Raw genomic sequence first — 25,338 nt, 5'->3', positions numbered from 1 at the left:
TTTGTACAGTTGGTTCTTGTGTATAGGCTTTTAATTTCACAAAGAAATAAGTTGCAACTTAAGTAACTATAGTTGTTCTTGAAAAGTCTTCTGGTTTTATGGTAGTACATCTAGACCAATTTCTTTTTAGTCTATATAATGTTCATGCCCTGTTTTATTACAGAAAGTAGGGTGAAGTCGAGAACTGGTGCAGCTTTGTTGTGACATGTAGCATCACTCTTCCAACCTGAATTGGGGATTTACCTTAGGACATTTCAGGTTTAATAAACCATTTCAATTGAGATTTTTGCTCTGACTTGATATATTCTCTTTTCTTAAGAGAAGTTAAGTATTTTTGATAGTTTTCATGAGAAAATAAACATTGATTTTTTTTTTTTTTAAATTTAACTTCTGAGCAAGCCCTCTGGCTAATTGTCTGAACTGAAGTTAAATTCTACATTTGTGCTTTGCTCAGTTGGGACTGAGAGCTTGGTGCCCTGTGCTGGACACATGTGGAGAAAGTCGCACCTTCTCAGCTGAGGAAATAGGAGTGGCAACAGTAGCTTTTTAGTTTGATTAATGGTGGCTGTAATATAATTGCTCTGCGGATGAAAAGCTGGGTGTTTTTCCTGATGCCATAAACTGACAAAGATAATGAAAATAGTGGAGAATTTACCACTCAGGAAAGTTTGGTCAACACATGGTTGTTCCCGCTATTTGTGCTGGGAAATGGAAGACCTAATTCTTGCCCTTAGAGAATATTGTCTATTGGTGTGGTAGGGTCACAAGTCCCGCACATAGGCGTTAAGAGTTAAGAACCTGGATATACTGTCCTAGGAAAGTTTTCATAAATGCTTTTTACCTATCCAAAAATCAGTATTATATACTATGTAGTTTGTCAGAATGAAAGACTCTAGATAGATCTGCATTTTGTAATTAAGAAGGTAAGATTTGTAATTAAAGAGTAAGATATATATATATATATATATATATATATATATTTTTTTTTTTTTTTTTTTAAGGAAGGAGGTGTGCAGTAATTTGATAAGATTCCTGGCAAAGCATAGTCCTGTTTACATCTTCAGTGCAAGCAGACAGGATACTGGAGAACTGTGCAAAGCAGATGTTAATGGCTGTGAATTTTAGTTGGGATTAAAAGATTATGTTCACAGCATTCAGTAATTTAGTGCAGTGCTGTAAAAGGTTTTCTCATTAACTCTCCAACCGAGCGTTTAAGTTACTTTCTATAGTTATTGCAAAAATGATAGTTACATGCTTTTTCAAACTGCACCCTCTGTCTTCTTGAATAATAATAAGAATTCAACATTTTGGAGCCCTTACTATGTCCCAGACACTGAATTAGCCACTATACATTTATTAACCCATTTAATCTTCATGGCAATCCTGTGTAGTGGGTACTTATGGAATCCCATGTTTTAAAGATGAGTAGCACAGTAAGGTTAGACATATAAGTGGTCAAACCAGGATCTGGATCCAGGCATTCTGGTTCCGGAGTTTATACTCTTTAACTCTGCACTTCAGCTGCCTCTTGTCTAAGGATAGTAAACAGAAGGAACAGTGTACCTTTTTTGTTTTATTTTAATTGTGGTAAAAAGCCCCAAAACATAACATAAAATTTACCATCTGAACCATTTTTTAAAATCATCACCCAAGGATATGTTTATTGATTCTAGAGAGATGAAGGGAGAGAAACAGAAACATTGATGTGAGAGAAACATTGATTGGCCGCCTCCTGTATGTGCCCCAACCAAGGACTGAACCCACAAGCTAGGTATGTGCCCTAACCGGGAATCGAACCTGTGACCTTTCTGTGTATGGGGACAACGCTTCAACCAACTGGGTGGACCACACCAGCCAGGGCATCTTAACCATTTTTAAGTGTTCAGTGTAGTGGTATTAAGTACATTCACATTGTTTAACCATCACCACCATTCATTTCCAGAACTTTTCATTTTCCTAAACTCAAATTTTATACCCACTAAACAAAAACATAAATCTTCCCCAGCCCCTGACAACCGCTGTTCTACTTTCTGTCTCTGTGAAGTGGACTCATACAGTATTTGTCAGCTGTGTCTGGCTTATTTCACTTAGAGTAATGTCTTCAAGGTTTATCCATATTGTAGCATGTGTCAGAAATACCTTTGTAAAAAATATTTATTTATTTATTTATTTATTTATTTATTTATTTATTTATTTATTTTAGAAAGAGGAAAGGAGAAGGGGGATGGGAAGAGAGAAACATCAATGTGAGACGAGAGAGAAACATTGACTGGTTGCCTCCTGTAAGCACCCCAACCCTGCAACCTGGGCATATGCCCTGACTGGAAATCGAACTGGTGACCTTTTGGTGCACAGGATGATGCTCAACCAACTGACCAGCCAGGGCCAGAATTACCTTTTTGATGGTGAATAATATCCCATTGTATGTATGTACATATATACCACATTTTGTTTACTCATATGTGGATGGACATTTGGGTTGTTTCTACCTTTTGGCTACTGTGAATAATGTTGCTATGAACATGAGTGTATAAATATCTCTTCAGGTATCTGCTTTGAATTCTTTGGGGTATATACCCAGAAGTGGAGTTGCTGGATCATATGACAATTTTGTGTTTAAATTTTTGAGGAACCAGCAGTATGCTTTTGAAAGCAGCTTTGAGGGAAAAGATTGGGACTCAGACTCTAAAGGTGAATTGTCAACATTCATTTATTTACCACCTTCTTAAATACCTCTAGGCTGATACAGGAAGAATCTTTGTCCTGTAGAAGTTTACATTGTTAGAAGAAAAGAAAAATATACACATGATTTTACTACACATCAGTGTAGGTTGAGTGCCATAAGAGCCAAATACAAAGAGGTATGAGATTTGGAGGAAGGAGAGCTGACCTTTAGGTGAAGGGAGAGGGGACCGTGAATGAGAAACAGGAGGATGGGGTCTGAAGTCATAGCTTTAGTTGAATTGAGTGGTTAAATGACCTTAGACATCTCACACAAAGTATGCCAGTGAATGCTTTGAAATGTTAGAAGGGATGGCATCATGCTGAAATCGGCAAGTGGATTGTAGTCTCTCTTCCAGAGTGTGAATCCTGTTCTCTTCAGTTTGCAGACCTGATTGTTTCTACTGCTTTGGAAGGTTAAGAATCATAATGAAGAAATTACGGAGTTAGCATATATGTTACTGTTATCATGTCAAGCTCAAGAGTATATTGTTAATATGATCAATTATTTCCTAAATCTTCTTTCTCGTCACATGGGTTTATGTTTCTGCTAACAAATGAGTAGTAGCAGTAATATTTTAGGGTTTTTATCATTTTCTTCTTACAGTTTAAGTAAATAATTCTGGATATTTGTTTTTTGTTGAAGCTAAGGTTAAATAATGAAACCCATCCAGCAGTATACCAAGTATGGGTAGTCTGTGAATCAGGGGTTTGCCATTATTGAATTAAATTATTTCCAAATATTTTGAGAAATTTTATTTTCCTGACTTTTTAAAAAAGTGTGAATTCTAGCCCTAGCCGGTTTTGTTTGGTGGTTAGAGCATTGGCCTGCGTACTGAGGGATCCCAGGCACATACCTCTGTTGCAAGCTCCATGCCTGGCCCTGGTTGGGGAGTGTGTGTGTCTCTGTCTCACATTGGTGTTTCTCTCTCACATTGATGTTTCTCTCTTTCCATTCCACTCTCTGAAAAGCAATGGAAAAAATATCCTTGGTGAGGATTTAAAAAAAAGGAAGGAAAAAAAGTGAATTCTAAGTGTCTCTAGACAATTATCTAATGGTCTTTTAACAACACATTAAAAAAACACAAAACTTTGGCTTTCTTTAATTATGTAACTTTTTTGGAGGGTCTTTTCTTACAATGACATGTCCAGCAGGATTTGTCATCAGTTATAACCAAATGCATAGAGTTTTTGTCCTCATAAATTTTCAGAGCAACTACATGATACGGATCATCCTCAGGGAGCACTACACCAGTGGTTCACAGTCATCTAGATTGGGACATAACTTTGATAGTCGTGTTGCTTAGCACAGTGCTAGGACACAGTAGGTGATAAATTAACTAGTTCACAAACCTAACTCGAATGGCATTTTAAAGTTTGCTGCCCAGAGCCTGCTTCTATTCAATTGTAATTGGGTTCAAAGTTAGTTAGGAATTTGTTGGTAGCAAAATCTAACTGATAGATCTCTTTCTCTCTCTGATTTTTTTTTTTTTTTTTTGCACTTTTGTATTCACCCTTTTCTGGCTTTGGTGCCTGCTTGTCATTTGTATTTGCCAGCATCTTGGCAGTGGCTACTTCCCCAGTCCTGCTGGTATCCTCCAGGGCTAGGCTTGCTGACTTGCAGGCTGTTGAAGCATATATATGCCCACAATCTGCAATGCTGAAATCAAGAATTTTTTTTTGTTGGTAGGTTGGTAAGTTTGGTTCCACAACCAGTTTAGGGGCACAACCTGATCTATCTAGGCTGTCCCACTTGGTGCAGAAATATGAATGTGCTTGATTTTGAAGAGCTACCATATATACTATATTACCTTTCTGAAATCCAAACAATGCTGATAACTCAAATTTCTGTCTCTAACTGGGAACCTCTTCCCTGTACTATAGACTAACATATCTAGTGGCCCACTTCATATTTCCTCTTGGGTATCTACTAGGCATCTTTGACTTTTCTCATTCTGTCTTTTTCATATGAGGTCAGTTGACAAACCCTGTTGCTGTATATTCAAAATACCATCCAGAATTTGGCCACTTAATTCCTCCTACCCCCACACCCAACTACAGTAGTGACTAATAACTCTAGGTTGGATTATTTCATAGCACCTAACTGTTCTCTCTGCTTGTTACTGCTCCTGTTCAGTCTATTTTTTTAAATTTTATTTTTCAATCACAGCTTATGTTCAGTACTATTTTCTTCAGACTATTAACAAAGCAATCCAAAGTGATTCTTATAAAACCCAAGTCAGACCATGTCACTTTATTGCTTTAAATTCTCTGGTGGCTTCCTATATCAGTCTGAGTATTAAGTCAAAGTCCTTATGACTTAATGGGAATAAACATGATGTGCTCCTTACCTACTACCTCCAACCCCATTACCTCTCTGACATCATTATTTACTAGTCTCTCTTCTACTCTGCTGCAACTACACAGTCTTTTTGCTGTTCTTGGAAAATACCAAGCGTGTGTGCATCAGGGTCATTGCATTTACTGGCCCCACTGCTTATAATGCTTCCCCCATTGATTCCCACATGGCTGACTCCTTACTGCCTTTACTCAAGTTATCTTATCAGTGAGGTATTCTTTGGTCACTCTTATGTAACATTTCAAAAACCTTCTGTGCTTTTCTTCTTGACACTTGTTATTGCCTAATACTCTGAATGCTTTTTTTATTGTCTGTTTCTCTCACTAAAATGTAAACTTCCTGAGGGAAGAAGTTTTTGTTTTGTTTGCTGCTATAGCTCCAGCTTTTGGAACAATGCCCAGCATATAGTATGTACTCAATAAATATTAGAGGATGCATGCCATGCATGAATGATTGGTTTCCACCACAGACAAGGTAGTATGCTGAGCACAGTGGAGGATACAAGAATGGTGAAAGGTGTGTGTGCCCATGTCTGTGTAGGGGCAGAAATATAGCGAATAGGATAAAGGTAGTATGAGTTGAGTGACACATCTACCTAGCCTCTTAAGAACCTTCTCAAGTCCTGTTATTTATAATTCTTTTTTTTTATAGCTTTAGCCAGCATATTTTCTGTTACACTTTGTTGTTTTATACCATTCTCAATTAATTTATAGAAACCTTGTCACACAAACTAATGTTAATGTCTTTGAGAATAGGGATACACTATGATTTCTTCCCTTTATATTCCCTTGTGATTACTACTTAAATATTTTTTAACTTTTCATTTTGAAATAATTTTAGACCACAAAAATAATACAAAGAATTGCCATATAACCTTTACCCAGATTTTGCAAATACATCTTACAAAACTATAGTACAGGGATCTAAATCAGAAAGTTAACATTGATACAGTTAATACCTTTTGAATTGAGCTTAATAGTTTTCATTTTCTACCAGTAACATGAGTGTCAATTGGACACAATTTTAGTTTTTTAGTTTCTTTTTGAGCAGTACTACTAATAAAGATTTATATTTCATGACTTTTATTCTTTATTGGAGGTCTTTAACAGAATAAAGAGAAAATTTACTTCTTTTTTAATGGAATAAACTCATTTTAGTTATCATTTATACATCTGAGATATATTATTGGATCTTAATGATCTTAGTTTTCCTGTTTCTTGAAACATTTTGGTATTGCATCATTACTTATTATTCCCAACTATGCTAAAAAGACTAAAATAATAAGAAAATGGAGGAAAGATGGAATTGCCTATAAGGATGGTACAGCAGTAAAATAAATCATAACTATTACACTTCAGTTTTCATACTGCTTTTTGCCCAAAGCATTACAGAATTTTTCAAGAAAGTATAAAAGGAGTTGGGATGTGCTGTCTTAAACATATAGGATGTTAACCTTTGGGGGATCTGATGAAGGTTATATGACAATTCTTTATACTAGTATAACTTTTTAAAGCTTTCATTGAACATATTTGATAATCCATAATTTTTCATTTTCCTCCTATAATGGCAAAGAAAGGAAAACTAACAGGAAGACATTTCACAATTATTAGAGAAACTAATAGACACTGTAAACTGTAATGATGATGATAGAGTGATTATATAGGCCAAGTCAGAGACTGAGTCTTCAGATGAAGATATCCTAGATAAATTTTCTCAAACTGAAGAATTTATGAGTCGACAATATATTTCTGAGGGGGAGAAAAAGAATGGTGTCTTCATATTTCTTCATGAATGACTCATCTAGGTAGTCATTCAACAGAAAGAACTTCAGAATGCAGTATTTTCAACAAGAAGCAAAACCATTTCAATTTGTTAAAAGGATGTACAATAGTATTCTTTCATCTTTTAAGATGTTTGTGTACCAAAACTTACTGGTATAGTTTTAAGTGGACACAGATGTGTGTACAGAGGTGATTGGAAGGGAATATGACGTAGAAATGAAAAAAATAATTGGATTGATTGTTCTAATTGGTATTGTCCAAAACAGTGCTTGCAGTGTGGAGCGAAGAAGATAGATGATTGTCCTCTTTTTAACCAAATTAAAAACTGAGTTTCTAATGCATTTTGTTTGATTGATGCAAGGGCAAAGTAAAAAAAAGCCCAAAAGTGATAAGCTAGAACTTTACTAGAGATGTACCTGAAATTTGGAATAAAAATTTAGAAAATGGCATCACAGTTGATGACAAGTCAGTTGCATTTTAATGGATGTTGCCTGTTTTGGGTATTTATATCTTCAAAACCAGGAAAACATGGAATAATAATTTGGATTTGCTGTTTAGATTCTTATTAAATTTTTAAAATTGATTTTAGAGAGAGAGAGAAGAAGGGAGAGAGATTTGTTGTTCCTCTTATTTATTCATTCATTGGTTGATTCTTGTATGTGCCCTGACCTGGAATCTAACCAGCAACCTTGGCATATTGGGACAATGCTCTAACCAACTGAGCTATCTCTCCAGAGCTTACTAAAATTTTTAATAAAGTTGTTTTTCACCCAAATGGTAAATGAGAATGATAAGTGGGTTTTTTATGTGTATTGAGGATTAAAGGTGAATCACATGTCATGAAGAAAGCAGTGATATCTTTTGTACAACCAAGATGATTGTCCTCGGTCACCTTGGTAAAAATTTTCACACCACAGTATGACATAATCTCAGCAAAGCTCACAGAAGATGCTCACAAAAGGTATGTGCCAAGTTTATCATTGTATTCGATTGAGGTTTCTTAACTTTGACACTATTAATGTTTTGGGCTGAATAATTCTTTTTTAAAAAAAATACATCTTTATTGATTTCAGGAGAGGGAGAGAGAGCTAGAAACATCAGTGATGAGAGAGTCATTGATCAGCTGCCTCCTGCAGGCCCCCGACTGGGGATCAAGCCCGCAACCCGGGCATGTGCCCTGACCTGGAATCGAACCCCTATCTCCTGGATCCTAGGTCGACGCTCATCTGCTGAGCCACGTCCTGCTGGGCCTGAATAATTCTTTTTTTCTTCTTCTTTTTTTTTAATATATCTTTATTGATTTCAGAGAGAGGAAAGGAGAGGCAGAGAGAGAGATAGAAACATCAGTGATGAGAGAGTCATTGATCGAGCCTGCAACCCGGGCATGTGCCCTGACTGGAAATCGAACCCCGATCACCTGGATCCTAGGTGGAAGCTCAACCGCTGAGCCACGCCTAGCCGGGCCTAATAATTCTTTATAGGGATGTTGTAGGATGGATTGTAGAATGTTGGCAACATCCGTAGTCTTTGTTCATGAAATGTCAGTAGCACTCCTCTTTCCCCAAATGTGATAACCAAAAATGTTTTCTTACATTGCCAAATGTGCCTCGGCAAAAATCTCCCCTGATTGAGGACCATCTCTTTAGATGGATATAAAACTGAGTTCCATGAAGGCTTGGGTATTAGATCTTATGGTGTTTTCAGAAGAATAAGTTCATTTTGTTGTAACATGGGAAATGTAAATAGATTGCCCTTTTCATTTATTCTGGAATACTTTTTATATTCTAGCAGAGTTAAATCCAGAAGTGAAGTTTTAGATAGGTTTTGAAGTAGACTGTGGTGGCCAGTTGCACTGGGTTGAAGTAATTACATTGATTTAATGCTTTGATAAAATTTCCTTAGTTTTTAAAAAGAAACTTCATTCTTTTCAAGAGTGTTTATTGAAGAAAACTGATCGGGGCACATGTGATTTTATGTAATGCTGACCAATAAGAGAATAATTTCAGAGGATTTTTTTATTATATAAATAAAGGAACTAAAGAATACATCTAATTCAGGATGGTTTCAGTACAAAATTAAGAGGCTCTAAAGGGTCAGCCAAGTGCAAAATTAAATGCATTTCAAAAAATGAAAGTACATACCCCTCCCCATTTTGCTGGGACTGTCCTCCTTCCTAACTCCTTCGACCTTTGTACCTTCCACCCCAAATTCCCCAGTTTCCTTCCCCAGGAAAAAAAAAGTACAGCATTGTATACTTAAAAGTACCCAGAATAGGGAAGTTTGTTTCATACACTCTATTACCCTGACTTATCTTGACTAAAATAATTCCGTTGTCTCCATTTAAGTCAATTTATGAAATTTAACCTAAATGAAAATATAAGATTCTTTAAAGTTGGATTTTTCCATTTGGATTTTAATAATCATGGAAAAATGTCTGGGTTTCTAGGAGGGAAACACTTTATTGTGATTAAAGACATTTTAGGTTGTAGAACTAGAAAATTGGTTTTTATTTTTTTTATTCTGAAAAAGTTAGCTTTTACCTCTTCCCTTTTAACATTTGTCTAAAATCTGTCACATTTGCTTCCAAGTTCAAGCCCATTCCAGAAGCCTTCCCTGCAGTGTCAAGAATTACTTTCCTCTGCTTGTTTTACTTGGGCATTATGATTCTTTTGCATGATGACTTTGGAGCTGTTCCCACTTTATATTATCATATATGGCCAGGTGACTTTTTAGTGTTCTGCTGACATTGTTCACGTAAGTCTTTTTCACTAGTTCCTGTCCCTCAAAGTGCTTTTTTTTAAAAAAAAAATTGTCTTTGGAGACAAGAGTTCTGATAACAGTGTAAGCTCCAAATCTGAAACAGTTGGAGGCCACAGTGGCACATGAAAATCATATCAGCTGACATTCGAATACTTTACAGTCTGGAATTACACTGTACCTCTCTGCAAGCAGTATACTCTAGTCTGTCCAATGTATTCTAAGGAGAATCTAGCCTCTTTTTCTTTAGCCAGCTATGTAACCTTAATTTCTTTGAGTGTCTGTATAAGTCTATAGTTACTGTAATATTTTTTATTTCATCCTGTATACTCCAGGCCCAAATTCATCTCTGATTTTCAGAATATAACTAGACATTTACCTTTTTCATAGTGTTTCCCAATGTACACATTTCTACTCCTTTCCAAATATATAGTACTTACTTGTACCACTCGTAAACTGATTTGTATTGTTAGCTTTTCCTGCCAGTATTTAAAGAAAATTTTCAAATATACAGCAAATTGATAGAATTTTATCATGGACACCTATTTACACTACCACCTTGATTTTATTATTACCGTTTTTACATTACTTGCTTTATCATATATCCATCTATCCATCCCTCCATCTCTTAATTTAAACTAACATTGATGTATTTAAAAGTAAATTTCAGGCATTATCGTATACTTTTACCTGAGTATTTGAGCATGCATATCTTTATCTCGGGTTCATTATTTGTTTATAGCTTTTTCCTTTTGATGCAAAATTTACATACAATGAAATGCACAATCCTTAAGAGTACATTATGTTGTATTGAGATCACACTGTATATGTTCTGTAGCTTGTTCTTTTCACTAATAGTATGTCTTAGAGTGCTTTCCTTGTAGATGAACCCTAATCTTTCTAATTGCTACAGAGTTTTCCTAATATGGGTGTATCAAGTTTATTAAGCTATTGATAGACATTTACATTTTTCATACTTTGCTGCAATAAATATAGTTGGCAGATGTGTAGGATAGAGACCTAGAAGTAGAATTGCTGAGTTAAAGGGTATACATATTTTAAATTTAATTAAAAATTTTAAACATGCCTGCAAGCCAGCAACCAAATAGTCTGTACCAATTAAAACTTCCACCAAATGCCTACACACTCACCCACACTGAACATCATCATTCTCTTTAGCCAGTTCCTTTGGGGTATCGTTTTACTTTATATTTCTTTGGTTACTAGTTGGGCTGTGTAGTGTCTTCCCAACTAGTTTTTAAGCTTTTATAGGGCAAAGGCCAAGATCATCTACCACCTTCACATCTCCTCACTGAATATTTGCTAATTGAGTGAACAAATGCTGCCAAAGCATTCCTGCTTTATTGGGCTGAGGCTGAAGAAGGATGAATGAGCTAAGTATGTGAGAGGTTAAAGCTAAAGTTGCTTGAGCATGTGTGGCTTAACTAAGTGAAAGGGGACTCTTTCTTCTGCCTTCATTTTTTTCTCTTCTGTGATAGATAGATTAAGAATCCAGGCTCTAGAGGCAGATTTCATGGATTCATATCTCAGCTTTGCCTGTTAGCTGTACATGCAACCTTGGGCAGTTCACTTAATCTTTGTATTTCAGTTTCCTCATTTTAAACTAGAGAATAACACAACCTTGTTGTGCAGTTAAATTAATATTTGGAAATTGTATAGAATGGTGCTTGGTACTCTATATGCTAACTCTTGTTAACTATTATGTTATTTTTTTCCCTTCTGAGTATACAATATTTGAGTGTCTGTGATGTGTTAAGACTGTGGGGAATGCAGACAAATTTTAAAAGCATGCTCCTTTGAAGAAGTTTATATACTTGAGACTTGTTTAGGGAGTGGGAAGACATTCGACAGGACTGGATGATAGTGTGGGGACTGGAAAGAGATAATTAATAATTAGTAAGTTAAATTATCCCCCAATCAGTAAGGAAGAATTTTGTAAGCAAAACTAAGGAATTTGGATTGTTACTTTAAGTGAGGGGAAGCCAGTGATGAATTTACAACTAGATTGGACTTGGCGTTTGGGGTTTACCATTTTGAAAACAGCCTAGAGGGTAGACTAGACTGGAGAGAGGCTGGAGAGTATTGGCAACAATTGAGGTCAGGGATGATGAGGACCTGAAATCAGGGAGTGGCTGTGTGATTAGAAAAGAAGCAATTTATTTCAGAACCATTTAGGAAATAGAATTAAGAATGGTGATTGTTCAAGGAGTCAAGTATGGTTCAGAGAAAGTGCAGACCCTGTACATCCTAGCCTCTTCAGTGTCATGAAGATGATCTGGAAGGCAAACTCTTTAGAGGTGAATGAAATTAAATACATTATAAAATCATAATCATTTTAGAAGAGAAGAAATGACATTTTAATAGCAAAAAGGACGTGACTTCAGAATCATTTTATTTTTATTTTTAAAAATATATTTTTTCTTTTAGGGAGAGAGGAAGGTGTGTGTGGGAGGAGAAACATTGATTAGTTGCCTCCTGTATGCTTCATGACCAGGATCAAACCTGAAACCTGGGTATGTGCCCTGACTGGGGATCGAACCAGTGACCTTTTGGAGCATGGGGTGATATTCAACCAAATGAATCAATCTGGCCAGGGCAGAATAAAGCATTTTAATACTTAACCCTTGAAAAACTCAACATAATAATTTATTTCCCCCCTTCCTTTTTCATTTTCTTGTAGATGGTCCATATAACAGATTTAGGAATCACTAGTGTAGTCTAATCATCTCCTTTTGCAGATCAGGAAACAGGGCCAGAGTTAGAGAGCTTTGAGTCAGAGTTTGGATTAGAATCCAGGTCTTGACAGGTACACTGTAGTCTTTTTTTCCATAGTCCTATGTTGTGCTCTTCTGATCTAAATTTGGCTTTCCATTTATGAAGTGTTGACTTGGCTTTTGGTTGCAAAGTTGAATTTCAGATGAGTTTAAGCATCTAGGTTTCAAACCAACAAGAACCCAAAACCAAAGTTTGGTAGGTCACCTATGTACATAGAAGTGTTAAACCTGTTTGCTCATCCCAGAATAGGTTGAGATTGAGTGTTCATAGTCAGTGGTGTCTCATAAGTATCACATAGCATGGGTAAGTCTATTTCCAATCTCTTACTGTGTCTGAAAAGCTTTGAAATATTGAGCTAAACATACTGTTTACTACAAAAAGCCTGGGAAAACATGATCAGTTAAGATATTTCAACTCTAAGTTAACTGAGTTCAGTGTATTATCACACATAAATTTTGGAAACTTAGTTCTTTGATCTAAAGTTAGAGTCAACAGAAAGAGGTTATTTGTGGTTTGAGATTTACAGAAAGATAGTATTAAATGGTCGGCTTGCAAATGAAACAATTGTGCTGCTGTGTCAGGGCTAACTTACAGTTGTGAGGTATGAGAAAAACCAGACACTCTTTCAAGGCTGAGGGTTAGAGTGACAGGCAGGGTGAGGGTGAGGACAGAGAAGAGGTAAAGTGGCCCTGGGGAGGCCTTGTGAGGACTGCTGCCCCTTCAGGGCTTTCATACTCCCAGGGAATGAAGAAAAGAGGGATGAGTGATTTAGAAATTAGGTAAGGCTTTTTCCTTTTTTTTCAATTAACAAAACTCTTGCTTCAGATGAGGGGGTGGGGTTTGTGAGCTCTACTATTACTGTATTTTTTTATCTTCTTACCACAGGAGTGGTGTCTTTTTAAGGGTATTTTTTTGTGATTGAAAAAGTAATGGGACTTGGCCCCATTTTGTCTTTGGATGTCTGGAGCATTCTTTTTAATTATTTTTTTAGATTTATTGATTTGAGAAGAGAGAGAGAATCATACATCTCTTGGTTGGTAGACATATTTGTGCATTCATTAGTAGATTTTTTTTTTTTTTTTTTTAATCCTCACCTGAGGATATTTTTTCCATTGATTTTTTTAGAGGGGGGAGGGAGAGAGAGAGAAACATCGATTGGTTGCCTCCTCCACCCACCCTGACTGTGGCTGGGTATGGAACCTGTAACCCAGGTATGTGCCCTTGACCCGGAATTGAACCCAAAACCTTTAGGTGCACAGGCCGACGCTCTAACCACGGAGCCACACCAGCCAGGGCCATTGGTTGATTCTTTTTTTTTAATATCTTTTTATTGATTTCAGAGAGAGGAAGGGAGAGGGAGAGAGAGATAGAAACGTTAATGAAGAGTCATTGATAGCTGCCTCCTGCACGCCCCCTACTAGGGATGGAGCCCAAAACCCGGGCATGTGCCCTGACCAGGAATCAACCTCAGTCTCCTGGACCATATGTTGTCACTCAACCACTGAGCCACACGGGCCGGACCATTGGTTGTTTCTTGTATGTGTCCTCACGGGATCAAACCTGCAACCTTGGCATATTGGGGCATGCTCTAACCAACAGAGCTACTCGGCCAGGGCTTGGAGCATTCTTATTGATATGCTTGTGTTAGTGATACTGTGTTGGAATAGCTCTGAAAAAGACGCAACCAGATTCCTGGCCAGTGTTACTAGACTTTTGTACCCTGCAAGAAAGTATCCCTCCCCACAGAAGGATTGTTAAATTAAGGTATGGGGTGGGGGGTGATAAATGATGATGGGAAAAATAAAGAAAATTAAAGGATTCTGGAGTCTACTTAGTGTTCAAGAATGTTAGAAGAAACCTTAGAAATTACCTAGTTCAGCCTTTTTATTTTATAATTGGAGAAACAAACACATGGAATGAGAAACTTGTTCAAACAAATTCTTAAATTGACAAGTCTAGAACCATAGTCCTCGTATTCCTGGCCCAATACTGTCTCCATGACACCATTTAATTGTTGAAATAATTGATATTTTAAAAATTAGACCACACTTATAGTACTAGGTTTTTTCCCTTCATTATGCATTTTATATATCAATATGTGCATGTTCGATTTTTACAGTTATAAATTTTCTAGTCTGTTATAGATAACAGCACTTACTAGTTTATATCCATTGAGATGTTGCTTTCCATTTGAAGTATTTCGCGTATACATGTATATTAAAAAACAAAAACAATGTATGACTCATTTGACAGATGTTTAAGATCAATAAAGGCTTATTTTTGAACATGCAGTTAGGAGAGAGGGAAGCAAGCCAATCTCTCTACATTGTCTTGTTGCTGGCTTGTTTTTGCAGTAGTATCAATAGTGGTTTTTGGAGGCAACCATGTGCCTTCAGCCTATCTATTTAAGATCAGATACCACAATCAAAAGGTGTAAGGGGGGAAGGCATGCATTAAATGTCAAATTTTAAACGTGTGCATTTTGCACTCATTCTACATACAAGATAAAAACAGTCCAATGAGGAAAAAAATTTTTTTTTAATTTTGTTTTTTGTTTAAAATATTACAGATGTCCCTTTTTCTCCCCAATGACCCGTTCCATCCCATCCCTTCCCCCTCCCCAACCCCTCTCCCCACTATTGTCCGTGTCCTTGGGTTGTGCATATAGGAAAAATTTTTATAATTAGGAAGACACTGCAGTCAAATCAAGACATAATAGCCAAATTAATTTCTTTTAATAGATTGCATATATCGATGTTTAGCCATAACTCTTGCTAGCTCTGTAAGAGTAGAACTTTATATCCAATTTATAGTACTAGGTCTTGAGAGGAGTTAGGAAGAAGCACTTGAATGTTTTTGTAGCATGTGAGTATAATTAATAATATTAGAAATGATCGCATTTGAGGAGAAAACTGGAAAATAAAGAAAAGAAAGGTGTATTTGTGTGTTTTTAAATTGGAGGTTATTTTTCAACTCTGCAGTACCAAACTAATTTAAATTATTATTTATATTTTGTCTTTTAGCTGTAATAATCTGTTCATGTGGGGGGAGGTGTGTGTGCATAAGCACGAATTTACACTACCCAGTGATCATCCCTAGGATGAAGTAGATAATTGGTTCTAGGAGGGGAGCTTATATTAAATCTTGGGACTGGTCCTAAATTGTACACATGGTATGGAGCATGAATTGGTGTGCATGTTGTGCTTGTGGTTTCTGCAGGTTATTAGTGCATCCCCGAGCATGAATGCAGAATGAAGCGACGTTTGGATGACCAGGAGTCACCGGTGTATGCAGCTCAGCAGCGGCGGATCTCTGGTAACACAGAGGCTTTTCCTCACCAGCACCGCGTGCTCGCCCCTGCCCCTCCTGTGTATGAGGCTGTGGCCGAGACCATGCAGTCAGCCACAGGCATTCAGTACTCTGTCACTCCCAGTTATCAGGTGAGCTGGTGCCTTGAGGCACTGTGCCAAAGCAGGCATGATGGCTTCATCCAATTAGAAGTTTTTATTAAGCATGCAGTGAGATATAAAATGTTTATGGGATATGTGTAAGATATAAAATTAATGAAAATAATGTACACTTGTATACTCACCACATAACTTTTTTAAAAAGAATGTTGTTATGACCTTGATGTTCCCTGTGTATTCCTCCCTTACCCCTTTTCCTTTCCTTCAGAGGTTGCCACTGATCTGAACTTTGCATTTATCATTTCCTTGACTTTATTTTTGTTAAGTCATTTTGTTTATATCTCTAGACAAAAAAATTGTTGGTATTTTTGAACTTTTATGTAAATGAAAATATGTATTTTCTTTTTTGACTCACTTTTTTTTTCACTCAGTGTGGTTCCCAAGACATAGCCATATTTTTGTGTGTAACTGAGTCATTTTCACTGTTATGAATTATATGAATATATCCAGCTTATTTATTCTCCTGTTAATGGACAAGCACTCTGTGTTATTTAAAAGTACTACTAGATTTATGCTATCATAAAGGCACTACTGTGAACATTCTAGATGGTTCTCTAGTGCAGTGGTATTCACAGTGGTGACCTGTGACAAAGTAAGTTTGCACCAGAATCTAAAGGAACACTCTAGTTTTATCAAGAGAGTCTTGCTATGGGGGAAAAAGGCAGCTGAATTAAATAGTGTGCTTATTAGTGAAGTAGCTGATTTACATTTTGGTGCAAACTCCTTACCATCTTGCAGACCACTCAGCAGGTTTGAGGGCACATGAGGAAGAGTTGCTCCAGTATTTAGGAGAGGGACTGCTGGATCCTAGGGTGTGAGCATCTTTACTTTAGCCGGTGATGTCAGATTGGCTTTCAGAGTTGTGCCAATTTATATTTCCACCAGCATTGTATATCTGTTCCTATCGTTCCACATCCTGACCAACTTATTCATCTCTTGTCTGTTCACTCGGTTTTGAAGAAATGGAAGAAATTTAATTTTTTTGTCTTTTTAAATTATGAAAGTAAATATTATCACATCAATCGGTTCCCTCCCACATGCACCCCTACCGGGGGGCAGGGATTGGGCCTACAACCCAGGTACATGCCTTTGACTGGGAATCAAACCCTCCACTCTCTTGGTGTGCAGGCCGACACTAACCACTGAGCAGTGCTGGCCAGGGCCATTTTTGTATTTTATAAAAGTAGTGGCCCATGATGGATTGGAATTTTAAGAAAAAAGAAAAACTGATGCTTAACCACAGATAGTTTGAGAAGTGCTGAGCTGTATAATATATAACAGAATGTAGAGAATTTTGTTATGAGTGGGCTATAATTTATTTCACCAATTTCATCTTGTGGGACATTTCAATTATCTTTGTGTATGCATGTTCTTTAGACACATTTTGGGAAGAATGCACAAGCCTTGAACTTTCCTGTATCTATTTTGTTCACCCCAGGTTTCAGCTGTGCCACAGGGCTCTGGTGGCAGTCATGGACCCACCATAGCAGCGGTTCATAGCCATCATCACCCAACAGCTGTGCAGCCCCATGGAGGCCAGGTGGTCCAGAGTCATGCTCATCCAGCCCCACCAGTTGCACCAGTGCAGGGACAGCAGCAGTTTCAGAGGCTCAAGGTGGTATTCAGCTCTTTCCCTTCCATCAAAAAGTTTCTCTCATACGGGGCAACATTGGCATTAGTCTATTGTTAGTGGTGTTACAACTTTTAACACATTAGACTATGGGTTGAGTCACAAGATCAATGAAGTCCATTTTTTGGATGCCTCGTTTTGAACTCTTAAGTTCTTTTTTTGTTTTTAAAATATTTTTATTGATTTTTAGAGAGAGAGAGAGGAAGGGAGGGCAAGAGAGAGAGAGAGAAATATCCATGTGAGAGGGAAACATCAGTTGGTTGCCTCCTGCACGCCCCCTACCAGGGACTGAACCCTCAACCCGGGCGTGTGCTCTCACCCAGAACTGAACCAACAATCTTCTGGTGCATGGGATGTGGCCCAACCAACTGAGCCACACTGGCAGCCAGGGCTTGAACTCTTAGTTCTTAATTCTTACCATGGTATAAGGTTTTATTGTGCATGCACATGGTTGGCTACAGTCATGTACAATAAATGGGCCCAGTACTATCTTTTTTTTCTTTTTAAAATTTTATTATTGTTTAAAATACTACAGATGTCCCTTTTTCTCCCCAATGACCCATTCCACCCTGTTCCTTCCCCCCTCCCCAGTTCCTCTTCCACCATTGTCCATGTCCTTGGGTTGTGTATATATGCACGCCCAGTACTATCTTAAGGTTTAATCTTTTTATTCCTGTTTATGAATAGCTGAATTGGCTGGCATCTTCCAATCCATCTTTAGTAAAATACATGCTCCTTTTGGGGGAACCTTTATAAAGTTTGGGAAGACTAAATTTTGAATGAAGTGTTAGTGTTTTCATCTGTTCTTCTGAGTATGTGTCATAGGTTTTCAGTGCTTTGGAAATACATGAGGCATCTGTGGAGAAGTGAAGTTCATGTTCCCAGCTTGCCTTCTCTCTCTCTTCTTGAGTATTAGTTTTTAAAATGTGTGATTGTTGCAGCAAGTATTCCAGGTTTCAGTTTTTCTCTTTTTACATTTATATAAAGTTTAAGTTTAATTGCAGGAAATATAAAATAAAAGAACTATAAAGAGATAAGAAAGATGCTGGATCTTTATTTGGTCCTGTCAGCCTTATTATATTAAGTAGCTTGCAGGTAGAAATGAATAATATACCCTTGAAGGACACATCATGTTTAGCAAATATTTCAGCCTTCTGTTTTCCTTGATACTTAGTCTAGTTCTTTGTGATCCTGCTCTCCTTGATTTGGGTTCTCAGGAACTTGCTTAATATTGGCCCAAGGAAAGTAAATGCTACATAAATATAAAGTATACTAAAGCTGAGCTGTATGGAAGGAGTTTGTAAAATTTACATTGTCAATATTAGCTTAAGTAATGAAGAGTTATATTTAAGCATAGTCTTTAAAGAGAGTGCAAATTATTTGGGCCTGAAACTTCACTCTGGGTTCTTCACCTCTGGGAAACTTCACTCTTTGGGAAAATGCGTATTAGCTGTATTGTTTTCCTTATAACATTTTTCCTCTTTGCATGTAGAGTGATGTCTGTGTACCAAAATGTATTATTACTATAGACTTAGCACTTCACCAAGCTCTGAAAATATTTTTGTAAAAGTTGGATTGATGTAATTTAACTCCAACTGATGTATTATAAAGTTGGATTGATGTATTATACTGTATTCAGCAATTAATACCTAATGTTGCAAAAGAGCTTATAAACTTGCTATTAAGGTAACGAAAATGTATTTATTTATATAGCTTTTGTCAGCCAGCTCTATCAAAACACAACACCTATTTTACTCACCTTCCTCACTCAGGTATGAGTCGACTGTGCTTTATCTGTTTTACAGAAACTATAAAGGAAGCAAGAAAGGACTTTGGAGTCATGGGTCGAGTTAGTACTTCTTGCTCTGTACTTTTAGTTACAACTTCTTGAATGTGATTCCTGAACACAGTAACTTCTTGCATTTTATTTCTAATGAGAAGAGGTAAAATGCTTTCTTTTGCCTCCGTGTAATTTCATTCAGTATTCCCACATTGCCTGCCATTTTTGGACTAGTTTGAAAAGGCTTTTATGAGCATTTGAATCCACTTAAGTAAACCATTTATATTCTGTAATAAGGAATTGTCCAGTGAGAATGCATAGGTTATTTCAAGCATCAGCACTGACTGTACTTTTTTGTCTTTGGCATATTGATGACAAGGAAGATTTGAATAATTTGAGGCTTGCTTGGTGTGATTTAGTTATACATTGAATGAAAGCAACATAGATCATTTGGCACACAGTTAGCGAGCTCTCTTTACAGTTTGTGTTTTCTCCCCTCCCCAATAAGATTATGAAATTCAGGAGGATAGGGACCGTAATAAATGCCTATTAAAGTGGCCAGGAAAATATAAGAGGAGAGTCTAAGGGTCTCCCCTTTAGTGCCTCCTTAAATGTGTAGCTTCTAAATGACTAGTTCCAAATGGTGTTTTTTTTAAAGTTGTGGTTCCTAGAACTGCATACTTGCTTCTGAATTACACTTTAGGTAATGAGAGAATTTCCTCACTATTTTTATATGCAGGCATCTCATAATGTGAGTGTCAAAGCTGGTTTTTTAAAGTGTAGTGTTATTTTATAACTAATTTATTTTTATTTTTTATATCTTTATTGATTTCAGAGAGAGGAAAGGAGAGGAGAGAGAGAGATAGAAACATCAATGATGAGAAAGTCATTGATCGAGCCTGTAACCCAGACATGTGCCCTGACTCGGAATTGAACCCTAATCGCCTGGATCCCAGGTCGACACTAAACTGCTGAGCCACGCCCGGCCGGGCTATAACTAATTTTTAAATGAGGGTTCACTATGACCTATACCTTTTCTTCTAAACATACACACATCACATAGAATTTCTTTTTTTTAGGTTTCTGCACTTTTTCTCTATTGTAATTATATTATACCAATTTATCTTTATTGTTGAAAGTATTTCAGATGACCCTTTTTTCCCCCATTAGTCCCATCCACCCCACCCCCAGGCTTTCCTCATACCAATTTCTGTGTCCATAGGTTATACACATAAGTTCTTTGATTAACCCCCCACTCTCCCTGCGCCACCCCCCCCCCCAACCCAGCCGTCCTGTTAAGATTTCTCAGTCTGTTCCGTGCTCCTGTGTTTCTGGATCTATTTTGTTAATCAGTTTATTTTGTTCGTTATATTCCACATATGAGTGAGATCGTGTGGTACTTGTCTTTCTCTGACGCTTATTTTATTTAGCATAATACTCTCCAGTTCCATCCATGCTTTCCCAAAGGGTAAGAGATCCTTTTTTTACAGCAGCATACTATTCCATGGTATAATGTCCCACAGCTTTTTAATCCACTAATTTACTGATGGGCACTTGGGCTGTTTCCAGAGTTTAGCTATTGTAAATTGCTCTGCTATGAACATAAGGGTGCATAAGTTCTTTCTGATTGGTATTTTGGGTTTCTTGGGATATATTCCTAGAAGTGGGATCATTGAGTCAAATGGCAGTTCCATTTTAAAATTTTTAAGGACCCTCCATACTGTTTTCCATAGTGGCTACACCACTCTGCATTCCCACCAGCACTGTACTAGGGTTCCCTTTTCTCCACATCCTTGCCAGCACTTGTTCTTTGATTTGTTGATGGTAGCCATTTTGCCAGTGTGAAGTGATACCTCATTGTGGTTTTAATTTGCATCTCTCTGATGATTAGTGTCTTTGAGCATGTTTTCATATGTCTCTTGGCCATCTGTATGTCCTCTTTGGAGAACTGTCTCTTTAGGTTCTTTGTCCATATTTTAATTGGATTGTTTGTCTTCCTTTTGTTAAGTGGTATGAGTTCCTTATATATTTTGAATATTAACCCTTTATCAGATGTGCCATTGGCAAATATGCTCTCCCATACAGTGGGCTCCCTTTTCATTTTGTTGCTGGTTTCTTTTGCTGTGCAGAAGCTTTTTATTTTGATGTAGTTCCATTTGTTTATTTTTTCCTTTGTTTCTCTTGCCCTAGGAGATGTATTGGCAAACATGTTGCTACAAGAGATGTCTGAGGTTTTGCTGCCTATGTTTTCTTCTAGGATTTTTATGGTTTCACATCTTACATTTAAGCTTTTTATCCATTTTGAGTTTATTTTTGTGTATGGTGTAAGTTGGTGGTCCAGTTTCATTTTTTTGCACGTACCTGTCCAATTTTCCCACCACCATTTATTGAAGAGACTGTCTTTACTCCATTGTATGTTTATACCTCCTTTGTCAAATATTAATTGAGCATAATGGCTTGGGTCGATGTCTGGGATCTCTGTTCTGTTCCAGTACCACAAGTGATTATAGTGGCTTTGTAATATAACCTGACAGCTGGTCTTGTGATCTCTTCACCTTTTTCCTCTTTCTCAAGATTGCTGTGGTTATTCAAGGTCTTTTTTGGTTCCACATAAATTTTTGAAGTGTTTGTTCTAGATATGTGAAATATGCTTTTGGTATTTTAATAGGGTTGCATTGAATTTATAGATTGCTTTGGGTAGTATGAACATTTTAATGATGTTAATTCTTCCAATCCATGGACATGGTATATTCTTCCACTTGTTTATATCTTCCTCCAACTCTTTTTGCAAAGTCCTGTAGTTTTCCAGTTACAAGTCTTTGACCTCCTTGGTTAAGTTTATTTGGAAGTATCATAAATTTTTTGTTTCATTGGTAAATGGGATTATTTTTTGTTTCTCTTTCTGAGAGTTCATTATTGGTGTATGAAAATGCCATCAATTTCTGGGTGTTAATTTTGTATTTCCCTACCTTGCTGACTTCACTTATTAAATGTAGTAGTTTTTTGGTGGAGTCTTTAGGATTTTTCTATGTACAATATCATGTCATCTGCAAATAATAACAGTTTTACTTTCTCCTTTCCAATTGGGGTGGTTTTTTCTATTCTCTTCTTGTCTGATCACTGTGGCTAGGACTTCCAGTACAATGTTGAATAAGAGTGGTGAAAGCAGACAGCCTTGTATTGTTCCTGCTTTTAAGGGAAATGGTTTTACTTTTTGCCCATTGAGTAGGATGTTGGCTGTAGGTTTGTGATATATGGCCTTCATTACGTTGTGCTTTGATGCCTCTGTTCCCACTCTGCTGAGAGTTTTTATCAAAAATGGGTGTTGGATTTTGTCAAATGCTTTTTCTGCATCTGTTGATACCATCATGTGATTTTTGTCTTACAATTTATTTATGTGATGTATCATGTTTATTGATTTGAGAATATTGTACCAGCCAGTATCCCTGGAATAAATCCCACTTGGTCGTGGCGTATGATCTTTTTAATATATTGCTGGATCCAATTTGCTAATATTTTGTAGAGGATTTTAGCATCTATGTTCATCAGGGATATTGGCCTGTTATTCCCTTTCTGTGTAGTGTCTTTATCTGGTTTTGGAATTAGGCTAATGCTGGCCTTGTAAAAAGAGCTTGGAAGTGTTCCTTCCTCTTGGATTTTTTGGAATAGTTTGAGGAGGATAGGTGTTAGTGCTTTGTATGTTTGGTAAAACTCTCCTATGAAGCCATCCAGACCAGGGCTTTTGTGTGCTGGGAGGTTTTGATTACTGCTTCAACTTCCTCATTAGTTATCAGCCTGTTCAGGATTTCTGACTCTCCCTGATTGAGTTTTGGAAGGTTGTATTTTTCTAGGAATTTGTCCATTTCATCCAGGTTGTCCAGCTTGGATTCATAGTATTTTCTTACAATTCTTCGTATTTCTGTTGGGTCATCTGTTACTTCACCTCTTTTGTTTCTGATTTTGTTTACTGGGGTCCTCTGTTTTTGTTTCTTGATTAGTCTGGCTCAAGGTTGTTTATCTTTTCAGAGAACCAGCTCTTGATTTCATTGGTCTTTTGTATTGTGTTTTTGGTCTCTATGTCATTTATTTCCGCTCTGATCTTTATTATTTCCTTCCTTCTACTTTGGACTTTTCTTGTTGTTCTCTTTCTGAGTCTCTTAAGTTGTTGGGTTGGAGAGTTTATTAGAAGTTTTTCTTGTTTTCTGAGGTAGGCCTGTAGTGCTATGAAATTCCCCACTCAGGACTGCTTTCTTTGTGTCCCATAGATTTGGGGTTGTTGTGTGTTCATTTTCATTTGTTACCAGGAAGTTTTTGATTTCTTCCTTGATCTCTTTGGTAACCCATTCATTGTTTAAAAACATGCTATTTAGCCTCCATGTGTTTGAATGTTTTTTAGTGTTTTTATTGTAGTTGATTTCTAATTTCATGCCATTGTGGTCTGAGAAGATGCTTGATATGATTTCAGTCTTCTTGAACTTGTAGAGACTTGTTTTGTGTCCTAAAATGTGGCCTATCTTTGAGAATGTCCTGTGTGCACTTGAGAACAATGTCTATTTTGCAGCTTTGGGGTGAAATGTTCTGTAGATGTCAGTTAAATCCATCTGATCTAGTGTGTCATTTAGGGTCACTGTTTCCTTGTTGACTCTTTTTCTGGAAAACCTATCCAGTGAAATCAGTGGGGTGTTAAAGTCCCCTACTGTGGCTGTATTGCTGTCGATTTCTCTCTTAAAGTCCTCCAGAAGTTTTTTTAAATAAATTTAGGTGCTCCTGTATTGGGTGTATATATGTTTATCAGGGTTATATCCTCTTGTTGGATTGACCCCCTTAGTATTATGTAGTGACCTTTCTTGTCTCTCGTATGGTCTTCATTTTGAAGCCTATTTTGTCAGATATGAGTATTGCTACCCCAGCTTTTGTTTTCTTTTTTTCATTTCCATTTTCCTAGAAAAATTTTTTCCATCCCTTCACTCTCATCCTGTATAAGTCGTTTGTTCTGAGGTGGGTCTCTCGTAGATAGCATATATTTGGGTCATGTTTTCTTATCCACTTGCCACCCTATGTCTTTTTATTGGAGCATTTAATCCATTTACATTTAAGGTTATTATTGCCAGGTACTTATCTATTATTGCCATTTTAATTCTTTATGCCTATGTTTCTCTCCCCATTTCTACTTCGAATTACAACAGTCCCTTTAATATTTCTTGCAATGCTAGTTTGGTGGTGATAAACTCCTTTAGCCTTTTTTTTGGTCTGGGAAGCTCTTTATTTCACTATCTATTTTGAATGATAGCCTTGCTGGATAGAGTAGTCTTGGTTTCAGATCCTTGCTTTTCATTACCTTGAATACTTCATGCCATTCCCTTCTGGCCTGTAGAGTGTCTGATGAGAAATCAGCTGACAATCTTATGTGAGCTCTTTTGTAGGTAACAGATTGCTTTCCTCTTGCTGCCTTTAAGATTCTCTCTTTGTCTTGAATTTTTGGCATTTTAATTATGATGTGTGTGAGCGTGGGCCTCGTTGGGTTGTTCTTGTTTGGGATTCTCTGTGCCACCTGAACTTGTGTAACTATTTCCTTGACCAGGTTAGGGAAGTTTTCTGCCATTATTTCTTCAAACAGGTTCTCTAGCCCCTGCTTACTTTCTAGATCTCCTGGCAGTCCTATGATGCAAATATTATTACGTTTCATGTTGTCCCACAGCTCTCTTAAGCTCTCCTCCTTTTTTTTTTATTATTATTTTTTTCATTTTGGGTCTCTGATTGAGTGCTTTTTCTCCTCTGTCTTCTAATTCTCTGATTCGATCATCAGCTTCCTCTAATCTTCTCTTTATTTCTGCTATGTCATTTTTCATTTCTGACTTTTTTTTTCATAGTTTCTAGGCCTTTCTCATACTTTTGAGCATCCTTACAGCCAGTATTCTGAACCCTATATCTCATAGATTGCTTGTCTACATTTCACTTAGCTCTTCATCTGGAGAATTCTCTTGTTTAATTTGGGGCTTGTTTTTTGGTCTCCCCATTTTGGCTGCCTATTTGCGTTTGTTTCTGTG

General features: G+C 37.0%; 1 protein-coding gene across 4 annotated transcripts in view; it reads left to right on the top strand.

Annotated features, from left to right (window-relative positions):
- The window catches only part of SIN3A (SIN3 transcription regulator family member A), a 68,887-nt gene that overhangs the window by 5,485 nt on the left and 38,064 nt on the right, over positions 1 to 25,338 (top strand). For 3 of the 4 annotated variants that reach the window (XR_014000214.1, XM_081157213.1, XM_081157211.1), the window contains exons 2-3: positions 15,634 to 15,854; positions 17,320 to 17,496. Coding sequence is in view for 3 of the 4 variants with exons in the window: in XM_081157213.1 (XP_081013339.1) it covers positions 15,666 to 15,854; positions 17,320 to 17,496 (366 nt within the window). In the remaining variant the exon portion in view is untranslated. Of the gene's footprint in view, positions 1 to 1,673; positions 1,772 to 15,633; positions 15,855 to 17,319; positions 17,497 to 25,338 lie in introns of all 4 variants that reach the window. The other variant, XM_081157212.1, reaches the window with a different exon arrangement.

This window comes from Miniopterus schreibersii, assembly GCF_964146895.1.
Source record: "Miniopterus schreibersii genome assembly, chromosome: 1".
Lineage (NCBI taxonomy): Eukaryota > Metazoa > Chordata > Mammalia > Chiroptera > Miniopteridae > Miniopterus > Miniopterus schreibersii.
Note: the sequence above shows the minus strand (reverse complement) of the source record. Positions and strands in the feature narration are given on the sequence as shown.